Source organism: Belonocnema kinseyi, chromosome 5, assembly GCF_010883055.1.
Source record: "Belonocnema kinseyi isolate 2016_QV_RU_SX_M_011 chromosome 5, B_treatae_v1, whole genome shotgun sequence".
NCBI lineage: Eukaryota > Metazoa > Arthropoda > Insecta > Hymenoptera > Cynipidae > Belonocnema > Belonocnema kinseyi.
In genome coordinates this window covers 139,134,543-139,150,027 of record NC_046661.1, presented here as the reverse complement: position 1 = coordinate 139,150,027, position 15,485 = coordinate 139,134,543, and the positions used below count along the sequence as shown (strand labels likewise).

Genomic DNA, 15,485 nt, shown 5'->3' with positions numbered 1-15,485 from the left:
ATGAAAGGGAGGGTGAGAAAAGCAAATGTGGTGATGAGGCAAGTGTGTAGGATAGGGGAGAGGTGGTTCGGAGATGATTTTGTAAGGATGAAATTTTTTTATTCGCTAGTAATGAGTGTGTTATTTCACGGAGTGGAGGTGTGGGGGTGGAAAGTAAGCGAAGAGGTGAATAAGATGCAGGAGAGGTATGTAAAGTGGACACTTGGGTTGGCAAGGAATACGCCGAACCATATTGTCAGGAGGGAGACAGGAAGAACGAGTTTAGGGATTATAAAAGGGAGTCGAGCTTGTAAATATGAGGAGAAATTTTTGGAAAATCGAGGAAGTAAGCTGGTCAGGCAGTGTTGGTGGGAGAAGGAGAACAGACGTAGTGGTGCAAAGATGGACGTGGAAAGGAAAAGGTATTTTAGAACGAATGGATGACAGATGGTTGACGTGAGAAGGATGCACGAGGAAGGAAGGAAGGCATATGAGTTGCTTCAAAAGAATGGTATGGAGAAAGAGAAGGCAGAAGTAGAGAATAAGAAAGTCAAGGTATAACCAAAAGTATGTGTGGATTATGCCAAGGAAGAGAGCGCAATATTTTTTGAGAAAGGAGAGCAAGGAAGTCAGGAACTTATAGCCAAAATGAGGTACGTTTGCACGAAGAATTATAATGGGTTCTGGCTTTCTAGAGAGAAGAGTGCAAAAGTTGAGCACTGGTTGAAGAATATGAATAGGTGGAAAGAAGTGGGATAACCATGGAGTTATTGTTGCTTAAAAGTGGAGGCAAAATGGTAGTAGCATGGGTGAAGGGGGTTTTGGGTAAGATGGAAAAGAAGAGAATGAAGAAGGAAGAGGAACGGAGAAGGAAGGATTGTAAATAGGAGAGGAAGTAGATGTAGGGAAACTATAAATATTGTAAATAGTAGTTAAGTATTAGGCGTTAGCCGCGGAGACAGAGGCTGGCAATGCGAGGCATAGCAAGGAAAGAGAGACATGCGTGCGAGACGAGTCGAGGCACAGCGAGGAAGGTTAGAATCTGTAGGTGAGCGGATTAGTTATAAGGTGTGGATGTATGTTAATTTGTACCTAATAATTAGCTGTAAGAAAATTCTGTAAAAAAACTGGAAGCGTAAGCAAGTCAATTTTTTAAGGCCATTGGCACTCACTATAAACTCTTTCTAAGTTGTAGAAATAAATTTTTATCTTGTTCACTTAAGTTTACAATGAGTTTTCGCTTTTTTGGGCCTAATAGACTTTTCAAAGCCGTACTCAGGGTGAAAATTTAGTCAAAAATATATTCAAACATGGTTTCGGATGTAATTTGATGAATAGGATTTATTTATGTGGTCAAGTCAAACGTATCATTTTTCGTTGTTTATTTAACTTCATGAAACTATGAAAAATTCGATAAAAAATGGTTTTTTGCCTATATCCTAAAAAATAATAGAGAAGGTTATTTTTTTAACTGCAGATTCGGTTTCAGGGTCGAAAAATACGTAAGAAAAAGTTAGTCTGGTCAAAACGACAGGCAACTTTTCTTTTTTTGTGTACTATGTAATTATTTGAAAATCGGGAAACTCATTTTTGAGAAACATAATCATTTTTTCTCATTTTTTCACGTTTTTCTATAAGTAACTTTTTAATTTACTTATATTATTTTGTAATTGTTACACTTAATGTCTAAATTTTATAAATTTTCATGCCAAGAAGAAGAGTTTTCATACACGAAAATGGTGTTTTTTGCCAAACAGGTTGCACTAGAAAATAAATATTTGATGTTTCAAGCAATGAGAATGAATCTTCAACCAACAAACTGAACTTTTATTTAAAAAATTTAATTTGCAACAAAGAACTAAATTTTAAAACAAAAGATCAATTTCTAAAAATATACATAAGATTTCAATCAAATAGTTAAATTTTTCACAACAAATTCTAACATTTTAAACAAAAACAGAATATTTAAATATTAAGTTTAAAAATTACCTTGCAACCAAAATAACATATTTTTAAACACTTTAATTCAATAAATAAAGGGGAATTTTTAACAAAATATTAAAGTTTCAAGTTTTTAGAAAATAGTTGAGTTTTAAGCCAGAAAAATGAAATTTTAACAAAAATCGTAATTATGAAATAGTTGAATTTTTATTTAAAATGTTTACTCTTTAACAAAATGTTTGAAATTTTAATTATGAAAGATCAAATTTGAATTAAAGATATTGATTTTCAAACAAATAATTAATATTTTGATCAAAATGATTAATTTCCTAACAAGTAAGAAAAATCCTCAAGAAAATAATTGAATTTTATTTGAAAAACGGGAAGCTTCATGAAAACAAAGGAGAAATGGAATAAATAAATTTTCAGTCAAAACATTAATTTCCAATCAAAAGACACAATAAATTTTATCAGAAATTGCAAATTTTCAACCAAAGAAATTAATTTTCAACTTGTGTGACGAATCATACAAAATTAATTTAGTTTGTAAAAAGTTGGCGAAGAGTCCGTTGGACGCAACATGCGTCATGTGAAATAAACAGATTAATACTATTTCGATAAATATGAAACTTGATATTTTTTGTTTAAAAACAATTTTATATTGAATATATATTTTTTAATTTCCATAAAGAATTTAAGATAATAATAATTTTTAAATTATTCAAAATTTTACCTAAAGTTCCAGAAACCGTAACTCAGATCCACATAAGTCGTATGATTTCTAGCAAACAAATTTCCACGGCAATTCCCCAGCCATACGTCGAAGCCATTGTCAGCCAATAGATAAGCTACAAATGACACAAAAAAATTATTTTGTTTCACGATTGAACAATTTTTGTAATTTTAATAAGGGATTGGAAATTTGAAAAACATTTGGAAAAGATTACCTAGGGAAATTCGTGGACCAGTTGAAACCCAAGTGGCTGAAGATTGAAATAATGCATTAAATAAAAGAACAGGTGGTCTGTCAGATACCTTTTGATTCGCTTTTTCACCTTTACCACCTGAAATTCGATGAATTTCACTAGTAAAACCATCTTCTGTTTGAACCAAATGGCTTTCGAAAGGATACCCATCCCTTGTGATTATTTCCTCCTGTTACAAAAGTAAAATTATTTTCAAAATGTTACCTATAATAATGTACGATTTGTACGTATGCCAATCACTGATGTCAATAACGCGCTGAGCGTACGGCCCTGATGCTGTTTGTCACGCTTGACTGAACATAAAATGCTGATGACTTAAATTCTAGTATAAGCGTAAACTAAGGGTGCTTATATCGGGAGTTGAGTAATGTTTAATCGAAATCAGGTATCGGAGTCCCACCGCAGTGTTTCATAACATTCAACCATCAAGTTTTGACTTGAGAATGGTGAAAAATGTGTTTTTCTTAGACAATTAATCTTATGTTTATAAAAGGAAGTGATTTTCTGTTCAATAACTTTTTTTATGACGTTTTTATTGAACAATAATCAAAAACTCTAAATTGGAAAAAAATTGTTTTCGCAATTTGGAATTAAAAAAAAAATCTTCAGATTGATTCATGCGCACACATTTTGGAAAAAGGTAAGTATGTCGGAACAGCAATTTCTTCAGCTTGATCTAAAAAAAAATTTATTATTCTGGTTTTTCAGCCAATTTTTTTAAATTGGGAACGTTTCATTTTATTCAGGATGTTAGAATCTTTCCAACACCACGAAAAAATGCATGGTTTCAATGTAAGAAAAATAGTAACATTTTTTTTTTTTAAGTGAAGAAATTTTGGGTTGGAAATATTAAACATTTTCCAAAAGAGCGTACATGTAAATCAATAAAAAAAGCCTGATGTACACTTACAAAAATTCTAAATTTAGAAGAAAGTTTATTATTTACGATGGCCTTATAGTTACAAAAATAAATATATGGTGTGAAAATTTGGAAAAATGCTTTGAAAGATATCATTACACGTCTGTCTATCTTGAGTATTTATTTTATTTTTTTCAAAAAATGCAATTTTATTAATGAAACTGAAATCAGGGCGTTAATGCCCTGTTCTCGTTTACATTCCAAGCTTAAAATTAATAAAATTGCTCTATTTAAACAAAGTGAAAATAATTGCAACGCACACGTACTCTTATTTTTTTAAATCGTTCTTTATAAGTTCAATAAAATTTATTAATTTTTCTAATTATGAACCACAAATTATATTAACTGGTATGACAAAAAATGGCCAAGACTGCGTTTGACGCAATAAGCGTCATGTGAAATAAATATAATAATACTATTTCGATTTTCATGAAACCTGGTACTCAAAGATTTTTTGGCTTTCTGAAACCGAAGATGGTATCAGAATTATAAATTTAAAAATGGCGGGTCCAATATGGCGGATCGAAATTACGAAAAAGGCCCATTTTTATTAAACTTGGTGATAGTTTTAGATCAGATTTTTATTAATTTTGAATTTAGACCTCGAATTTGAAGATTTAAATTTTGATCTTGAATTCATATTTAGCGCCTCAAATAATTCCATAATACTAATCTTTATTAAAATCCGTCAATTCCTCCGATTTAAAAAAAATTTTGGCCGCCATATTGGATCAGCCATTTGAAAATTTTGAATTCTGACATTGAATTCGTATTCAGCGCCTGAAATAAAACTTTAATTACCAATTTTCAATTAAATCTATTTCGTAGAACGTTCCACACCTTTTGGATTTTTGTTGTTGTTGTTTTTTTCTGATGGCAACCTAACATTTTTTTCACTGGGACTAACCGATTTGATTTATTTTAGCATTTTAACCATTTTTGCAGGTTTAAAAAATATGAGATAATTTTTTAAGATTTCTTAAGAGTATTCAAAAATATTTTAAATATTTCAAAAGCTTCCCAAAATGTTCCAAAAATAACCTTAAAAGAATCTAAGATAAATTTTCAGTTTGCAGGATTAAAAAAAAAGAATTAGGACAAATTGGAATTATTTTCAATTTTATTTGGAATATAGAATTTTAAATATCTCAAAACAACATTTTTAAGTTGAAATTTGAAATTAAAAAAAAAATTAATTTATAGAGAATAATTTGCAGAAACCCTTAAAATAAAATAAGGAGTCCAAAGACCAAATTTGGACAACACCATAAAATGTTCCTATTAAAATGTGAAAAAGGTGAAAAAAACACTTCTTTCGTCTAAAAAAGAAAAGGAAATAATTGTCCTCCTTAAACAAAAAAGGAGGAAAGAAAATCGAGAAGGCAAGCATCTAAATTTCCTTCCTCCTTTTATTATACTATTAAATTATATTATTATACTATTATATTATATTATTAAACTTTTATGATACGAATTCATGTTACTCAATTGAACAAAATTAAAGATCAATCTTTATGTACTTTAAAATTGTGTGCAAAATTATTCAGCTGATAATTAATTGATGACTTAATAATATTAAAAGCATTAAACAATTATTATCATAAATTAAAAAAATTATGTATAAAATAATATTTTAAAAAATTGTAAAAAAAAATTAATTAGCTAATAAGTAATTAAGCAGTTTATAACATAAAAAGAATTCTAGAATTATTTTCAGGGAATCATTTACGTGATTTTTATCCCACATTTTTCAGAAACTTTGAGTTATTTATGAAATTTTAAACTATTAAAAACAAATATATAGTTGCACATAATTTTGAAATCAGAATTCAGATGCTCATTTGACATTGCAAAACTTTACAAAAATAATGTAATTATTTAATTACATAAACTTGAAATAAATAATTTGTTCTTAATTTTTTTAATTATTAAAAAATTTTAATATATTGTAAACATTCACAAACTTTTATTAGATAAATTATGACCAATATTATGTTACATAGACTTAAAGTAAATAAGAAATATATGATATTCAATTAAAAGAAATTAAAATTCAATGTTTATGTAATTTGATATTGTAAAAAAATCAGATAATAATTAATTAATGTGTTTTTTTTTAATTTTCATATAAAATAATGAATTATGTAACCCTTGAATAAATAATCAATTTATATCACCTAATTTTAAGAAACTAAATTTTAATCTTCATTTAATTGAATATTTTGAAAAAATTATTGAGCTAATAATTAATTAATTATTTCACAATATGAGAAGCATTTAAAAGTTAATTTGTTTAAAACATAGAGAGCATCAAACGATCATTTAAATTAAATCATTCTAATAATTTTTACATTATATTTTATTTAAATTAGAAACAACATTTCTATATGTTTAAATTATTAATAACCCTTAAAATTAATTTCCAAAATATTGAAATTATTAAATTATAATTTTGAAAATTGAATTTAGATACTTATTTCACTTTACAAGTATTATAAACAGAAAATAAACTTTTATTCTTAAATTCATAGCTAATATTAAATTACGTAATCTGAAAGTAAATAATAAATTCTTGCCACTTAATTTGAAACATCTTAAATATCATATCAAGCAATTATTTTAATTGAGAAAATCAAACTATTTTTAATTTCATATATTTTTTTAAATTTCTGAATATCATTATTTCTTTTCAAATAATCCAAAAAATTTAAGCTTTGACAAAATTATGTAATAAATATTCAACTATTTCAAAACAAAAAAATCATTAAAGCTTGATTTTCAATGAAAATTCAAATAGTTTAAAGCTTTAACAAATTATTTTCATTGAAACATTTAAATAATTTTTACTTAAAATTCTTTTTTATTTGAACTTGTCTTGGTTTAATTTTAATTAATTATAAGATTTTAATTACTTCTATAAAATATAAATTTTAGTAAAATCTATTACTAATTAATTAATAAGTAAAGAACATAAAAATCATATAATAATTCTTTTGATTAAAATAAATGTAAATATCATTTTAACAATTGAATTTAATTACTCATTTTCCAACTTTAAGAACATTAGAAAAAGTGATTGCAACAGAGATATTTTAAACCAGAAATAAATTTTATTATAGTAATAATAGTTTATATATAATTACACAACTTTATTGCAAATAATCAATTTATTTGACGTATTTGAAAACAATTTATATTGAGTTAAAAAAAAAGTCAATCAGTCAATAGTTAATTAACCAGTTCATAATATAAAAAGCAATAATAAGTTATTTTCATCAAAATATCAAAATAATGTTTACCCTTTCTTTTGCTGAAAATCTAAAGTATTAATAATCTTTTAAAATAATTCAATAGGAACTTTAAACAAATTGACATATAATTTTGAAGTTGGAATTAAGATATTTATTTCAAAACATCGGAAACATTTTTTAAATTATGAAATTGGAATGGGGAAAATTTAAATATAGATAAATTTTTATTACACAAATTATATACCATATTAAATAACATAACCTCAAAGGGAATAGTAAATTTATTTTCTTAGTTAAACAATATTCAACTTTAATATGTATGTAGTTCAATATTGTGAATAAAATAAATCAGCTAATTGTAACAAACAAATCAATAACATAAAAAGCATTTAATGAATTATTTTAATTGAATCATTCAAATAATTTTTATTGTACATATATTTTTTTATTAATTTGCACTTTTCTTTCTGTTACTTGGATTTAGAAATCATCTAATAACTAATTAATCATTTTAAAAGATAAAAAATATCAAAGAATTATTTTCTTGAAAAAATATAAATTATTCTTGTTTTATATTTTACTTAAAACTTAAAATTTTATTTATTTGTTCAGTTCACCTTTTAAACAAATCCCAGGAAAAATTGAAATATATGAACAAGAAATTTTAAAAAATAAATTCAGATATTCACACATTTTTTTCAGGTATTAAAGGAGTCATAATCAAACTCGAAAAATCCATAAATTGTGCTTCATAATATAGCACTGTGGCGGCGCTGCATGCAAAAAATGGCAAACAACAAAAAATGAATTATTCGAACAATTAATATTCTCCAGTCACAATCTGAAACACAAGATGTGATATGGTTGAAACTTTAGTTTGTATACACAAAGGACCCTCTGGTTACCAATACTTAAAATACACAAACTTTAGTTTAAAATATAACACCCACGTGGCGCCACGAACTTGGAAAATTTATTCTATAGTCATAGAAGTAATTGAAGTCGATTCCTACTATCCTACCAAGATGGAGGTTACCACTTTTCATATGAAGGATATCTCAAACATTCGGTGAGGTTTAAAAGGTCAAGCAGTTATAAACATACCTGAAAAATCCATCCTAAGCACATCTGAACTAGAGAAAGTGAAAGAAAGTGAAAAAAATATGGAAACTCAATGCTGAATATAATTAATCATACAAGAATAACACTTGTTCAAACTGTCCAAATCCGTCTTTAAATTAATAAATAAATACTTTTGTTTTTTAATGTAAGGCATTTCCATCAATTATTTCTTTCTCTTATTACTTTCACTACGGAAAATGACAATATTATCCCAATAAAAAGCATGGTCAACATAAAAAAATTCCTTTTTATGTCGGGCAAGAACACTCTTATAACAGCGTCTATATTCAGAAGTCTGCCAGTATGTCCCACTTAAGTCATCTTGCAAATCGTGCAAGTTATTTTTTAGACGAAAAATCCCTTTTCAAAATTATCGAAAGGATCCTGGCAAAAAGTTATTATTGAATCCATCTAAAATATTATACGAAAAATATTATGAATCTGAAACTCTTTTAACATCACTGGCGGACCGAAGGAACCGAATGGAACCTCTACAAAGTACCGAATGGGGACTCAATAATGGCTTTACGGGTATTTTGTAGGGCTGCCTATTTAGCATCCCGCTTTTTCCGTCAACAATGGAATCTGTGAGTAAAATGCAGTCAATGGTGAGTGAGAGAGGCAGAGATTTGGTCATTATTAACGGCTACAAATTGTATTAAAATTAACTGTAAATGTTTCCTTAAATTGACAGAAAGTAGAAAAATAGTTGAAAGCACACATGCGCATATGGTAATCATGAATGGATTAATTTAAAAGATTCAAATTGACAGAAATTGAGCAATGGCATAAAAAGGAAAGCAACAGAATTACGCGAAATATCTGATATGCCGTCATCCAAAAATTATTACTGGAGAGCTGGCTCAAGAAGATATAGAAACATTAACTACAACCGATCTTACTTTAATTCGGAATAACATCGGTTATGCTCGAAGATCATTACAACCACAGTTACCAAAAATTTTGAGTGATGTTCATGATGCCCTTGATAGTGTAAAAGTAGAAAGTAATGAAAAAGAAAATTTAATGTTGGTCAATGATAGAGAAAAACATGTTATCATATTTTCTACTATTTTAAATTTAAACTTTTTGTCCCAGCTCTCCGTCATTTTTGTTGATGGGACATTTTACAGCTGTCCAAAACAATTCGGTCAAGTTTTTACCATTCTCGGACTTTCGCAATATTTGTATATAACTCTCGTTTCCTTTCTACTTCTTAAAAAAAATATAAATTCATATGCTGCAGCATTTGCTAACTTAACTGCTGAATGTAAAAAACTGAATTTGAATTCGAAAGCCAAAACAGTGTATGTTGATTTTGAACCTGCCATACATTCAGCTATTCAATTAGAGTTTAAAAATTCCATTCATATTAAAGATTGTCGATTTCATTTAGGCCAGAGTTGTTGGAGAAAAATTTAGAAACTTGGATTGTCTAATGAGTATAAGAATAAAAACTCTGAAATAGGTCATTTTCTGAAAAATTGTTTGGTCTCGCGTTTTTGGATCCATCCGATGTAGACGATTGCTTTGTTGAAGATCTCATGGCTATCCAACCATTAGAAGAAAGAGTTGGACAATTTTGCGATTATATTTTAGAAACTTAGATAAAGAATGATTCAAATTATCAATCTCAAATATAGGCTGAATTTTCGCCAACAACTGCGCGAGCAACAAACGGTTGCGAATCTTATTATTCAAAACTGAACGTTATGTTTAACACTTCCGATCCAAACATTTTTTTTTTTATTAAGGCTTTAAAGGATGTGCAAATTGACACGTACAGAAAAATGAGAAGTGCAGGTACAAGAAGGCGCGAAATTTCGGAAAAAGAACAATTCCTTACAGAAAGTATGATGTGCTTCCAGAATGGTAGTTTAACAACAATCGAGTTCGTTCGCGAGGTTTCGCGCAAATTCTTACCATTGTAGGTATTTTCAATACATGACTCGAAGTGAAATGAATAGCTCCTTAAACAATTTTCAGGGGACTATATAGCTTATTGTAGCATTTGTTACACTTGACATTTTTTTTTGTTTAGTGATATTGTTAGGCATAATGACCATATATGTTCCCCAACTTTTTTTTAATACGCCAGAATAATAATAATGCTGCCAGTCCTAAGCCTGGAATCTATTGTGCAAGCAAGTGTGAAGGGAAACTGTTGGTAAACAGTTGGAGTGAGAGAGAGGTTTGACTCCTTCGGGCATCTTTCCTCTCTCTCGCTTACACGCACTCATTCTCTCCTCCTCGTACGGCGGTACGATAGGGCTGCCAGTGGTGGGGGAAAGAAGGAACGGAGGAGAGAGCGACGCTGGACTGAATTTGGGACTGAATTCGAGTACAGCCGCTTTCCTGAATTCTGACCGCGGGACTGAGTTCGAGTGCACCACTTTGTAGAGGCTCCATTCGGTTCCTTCGGTCCGCCAGGATTGTTTTGAAAAGAATGAGCAGAAAAGAAATTCAAAATCCTACCTGAATCAGTATTTTTCCTGTACCAATTGATAATAATATTACCATCCTGACCTTTTATTACTTCTAAGCCCAAAAAGCTTATTTTATTATTCTTTTCTATTTCATGGTTAAATTGAAGTTTTTGATTAAAACTATTAAAATCATTGACAAACATCTGCAATTTTGTAAAAGGAATACATAAAAAGGTATCATCAACATACCAAAAATAAAAAGGCAATGCAAGATTTAACATGTTAAAAGAAAAAAGCTCCAAATTCAATATAAAAATTTCTGCTAAGATCGGAGAAATGGCTGAAGCGATGGGAAACGTTTCTTGATTAATCATTTTTGAAATTCCCAGCTTTTTTTTTATTTTACATTTACAATTTGTATTAGAGTCTTTGAAAATAAAATTAAAATTTTGTGTAAAAAATGTATTTAGGGTATTAATACTTTTAATAACCATTCTCAAAGTATAGCCATCCTTGCGAATCTTTCTCAAACAATAACATCTGCAATGAACTGTGTCTGCAGTGTATATGTCAATTAATCAATGTTTAGGACAAAATTTTCATTTTATTTACAAAGACTAATACAAATTCTGAATGTAATATAAAAAGTAGGTGGGAATTTCAAAAAATTATTATTCAAGAAACGGTTCCGGATGACTGTGTAATAATTTCTTTGGATGTTATTAGAATGTTTCCGAGTATACCCCTTAATTTAGTTGAACAAGAAGTCTTAATAAGAATCGAAATTAATATAATATCATTCATTCCGATGATTTTATTTTTAAATAAAAATTCTAATGATTCACCAATACAATATTTTTCATTCATAGTTTTAGGTTTTCTTTAATTTTATTTTTTATATTAAATTTACTAAATAAATTTATTAATATAATATTTTTATTAATTTTGTGTATTCATTAAAATATGTAAACGTGCGGCTGAAACTTTATGAACTACTTTCTACCTAAAAATAACTCTATAATAATATAGTCGTAATAAAAGGCTTTTATTAAATTAAAAATATTGCTTAGTTCTAAATTATTTAATTTTTAACCCATTTAATTTAAAAAAATTGAATTTAGAAAAATAATAAGTATTTAATATTTAGCAATATTTCACTGTTCATTTCAGCCAAGTAAATAAAAAGAAAATATTTAAAACTAAACAATTTTAAACTGAATTGTTTTACATAGAAACCTTTGAATCTCTAGAATTTCGAAGTGCTTTTAAACCTTTAACGTTACAATTTTAATTGTTTGATTGAAAAAATATTTAATTTGTAAGTAAAATTGTTGAATTTTGACGTATAAATAACAATTGAACACTTCTTATTTGTAGAAAAATTGTGTTATTTTAAGAGATATTTAGAAGTTTTGAAAAGATTCAAAATTATTTAAAAACTTGAAATGATTTCAGGTAATATAAACAAAGTATACAAAAATTTTTTTCATAACTTTTAAATATGTTTGAAAATTAATCGAATCTATTCTACAATTTTTTGGAAAATCCTGTAATTTAAAAAAAATCCTTAAAATCTTAAAGATTGTTTTGTGATAATTTTGGAAATTTCTTAAAATCTTTTAAAATTTTCTGTTACAATAATTTTTCAAACTGAAAAACCATTTTCAATTTTCGTAGGAACTTCAAGAAAATGTTCTTATTCTTTTAAAGCCTTTATCAATTATTTAAAAGATTCTAAATTTGTTGTTTGATACCTACAAAAATCTACATTTTGTTTTAAATTCGGCTGTGGATATTTGCACCATAATTTCGGTACGAATAGTCGAATTTTGTCGAAACATTTCGTTTGCATTATTTGTATTTTATATTTGCTTTTCGAGGATGCTTAAAGTATTTAAAATAAAAAGAATTTAATTACTAATTTGGAAACTTTTAAGTTAAAAAAATTTTTATTTGTCAATTTTTTATGTTTCTAGTTTAAAATGATTAAAAATAATTTAATTTCGAAAGTGTTTCATGTTCATTGCTTGATTCATTTATTTAAAGTATCTGAAATTTTAACGTGGATTTATATTTTTGGAACTTAATCTGAATCTTTGAACTATTTCATTTATAAATGTTCTAAATTTTGCAGTGTATCTGCATATAATTTAAAATTGTTGAATTGAAAAACTTTAAACTTCGATTTTAAAAGTTTGAAATTCAAGACTTCCACTTTGAATGCTTTAATTCGTTGTTTATTACATTAAATGGAACACTGTAGAAAATAGAGTTCGATTTTTTAAATTTCATTGGCCGTTAAAAAATGTTGCATACCGAAAAAAAACCGGAAAATGACCAAGAAATTTTTTCTTTGAATACAATGGCCATTTTGCATTTCATTTGCCATAAATTTAATTTTTCATAAAACTGACATAAGCATTAAAATAATGAAACCAAATTCAAATTAACCAGTCAGTTTCTCAGTCTAATTTCTGATCGGCTGATTTGAATTTCGAGCAACTATTTCTATGCAGTTGTTATTTTTTTCCAGAATTGAAACTATGACAAATGATACAGATGAACAAAAATTATACGATAAATTAGAATTTGGGATAAAGTAAATTATGGCAAACGGTTTTCCATTTGCCGTAAAATAAAACCATACTAAATAGACATTTGAACAAATAACAATGAGGGCGAATAAAAGATAAAATAAAAATTCTGCCAATCAGAAATTCGGAAAAACAAAAAGGATGCCAAAAAGTATTGCGGAAAATATAAATATTATATATCCAATAGTAATTTGGAAATATACAATTTATGGAAAATGGTAATTCGCAAGAATAAAAATTAGATGAATTTTTTTTCAAATCGTATACATTTCGGTGAAATGAACAATAAAGAAAAGAAAATTTGGGGAATATCCATATGCATCCTATATAAATTATATATTATACCTCACTTTTCATTATAACGTATGTTTTTTCATTGATATTTTTATCCGCGAAAACTAGGCGATAATTCCATAAGTCTGACTGTTTCAGAAACTGTTTGTAGCAGTTTTAACTACCTGATAGGCATTAAAATGCTCACAAAATCCCATAAATTTATAAACGCCGCAGAAAAAGATAACATCGTTGCTTTTGAAAGATATTAAAATTTCTCGTATTTTCGCAAACTCTGGGAAATCCTCCCTCACTAATCAAAACTTTAAAAAAATCGGCAGCGAGAAACTCATTTGTTTCGCAATTCATCGCATCAAATAATGCATCAAAGTTGTTCCGCTCAACCAGGAAGGAATAATAAGGAGACCCAACTGCCAGTGGGAAGCCATTTGAGTGCGCATGTGCGCAGTTGTCCTCTTTGTATACATGGAAAAGTGTGCGAGTGAGAAAGTTTGTCAAATTGACGTAAGTTAGAGGTTGTGTTCTTTTGTTGATCATCATACGAAAGATACACAAAATAAATATATAAACAGTATTTTCGGTACTTATTTAAAAAATTTGTGAACAGATTTTGAGAAGGAAACGTATAGGTAAGTACCTTTTAAATTTGTAATATGATAAATAGGCTAAAGATTCTGAAGGCTCTGAGAAGCTCTGAGAAATTCTCCGCAGGCACTCAGGTCGATATATTTAAACTTTAAAGGTCCAGGTCGCTCGTTTAAATTTTTGAAAGGCTTTAAAATGTCCTTTCCGAAATGTTTTTGCCTTCTTCGGAATTTAACTTCGTCCACAACCCGGAATTTGACACCTCATGGCTTAGAACACATTTCTGACACTTGCATCAAAACAAACAAACAGAACCTCTCAACTTGCGTCAATTTGACAAACTTTCTCACTCGCACACTTTTCCATGTATAGGAAGAGGACAACTGCGCACCTGCGTACTCAAATCTAAGATCTTCCTGTAATGTGCGTATCACTTACGGTAATGTTTCTATTGCAAAGTGGAGGAACGGAGTTAGGTCTCCTTATTATTCCTTCGTGCGCTCAACTCTTCCCAGCTCTTCAAAACTTTATCTAGGATCTCATTTTGAATGCTTTCGTTGTCGTTGTAAGTAAACTTCTTACGTGGATACTAATTTTGGAATAGTACTTTGAAGTAGTTAAACATCACATCCGCCTTAAATCAAAAAAATTTAGGTAAATTACACAGGCCGACAAAATTTGACAAAGGTCCGGAACCAGAGACCAGACCTAGTATACCCGAAGGTTTTTGCTGCGCTGAATCCGAATCCGACCTCATAAAAATTCCATCACCCTCAGTTTTCGAGATATTGTAACCTAAAAGTGCAAAAAACACCGTTTTTTGCTATATTTGAGGTTACATAGCATCTTGAATAATTTTTTTTTTAAAAACGGGCGAAAGCATCACAAAGGAGCACCCTTGCCCTCTGAAATCCATTTTTCAGATTCAAGATAGCTTTTTTTTCGTCGATATATCATTGATTGAAGTTAAGTATTTTCGCAGTTTCGTAACAACGTTAAAACATCCTATATAGCATATGCGAGGCTATAAGCCCAATTTATAAGTGATCGTATTCGATCGAAAAAATCTATATATAGGTTTTTGAGGTTGCTCATTAAGAATATGAAGTCAGATTTTGAAAATTCAATATGGCTGACATTTTGGATCCGCCATTTTGAATTCGTCAAATTTGATATTGGATTTGTAATCAGCGACCTCCAAAAAACCCCTAAGTATACATTATCATACCGGGTATACATTATATACCGGGTATACCGGGTATACATTATCATTACCGGGCTTGGGCGTGAAATTTTTCATATTTGAATCCGCCATATCTCGGCTATGAAAAATCTTATCAAAAAGTTAGGCATCGCATTTCGAAGGTAAAGAGTAGTTCTTTACGATG

General features: G+C 28.5%; 1 protein-coding gene across 1 annotated transcript in view; it reads right to left on the bottom strand.

Moving 5' to 3' along the window:
• LOC117173089 (lipase 1-like) overlaps positions 1-15,485 on the bottom strand; it is a 39,056-nt gene that overhangs the window by 16,782 nt on the left and 6,789 nt on the right. Inside the window, exons 2-3 of the mRNA XM_033361473.1 lie at positions 2,868-3,075; positions 2,654-2,768 (exon numbers count right to left, since the gene is read on the bottom strand). Of these exons, the coding sequence (XP_033217364.1) occupies positions 2,654-2,768; positions 2,868-3,075 (323 nt within the window). The remainder of the gene's footprint in view (positions 1-2,653; positions 2,769-2,867; positions 3,076-15,485) is intronic.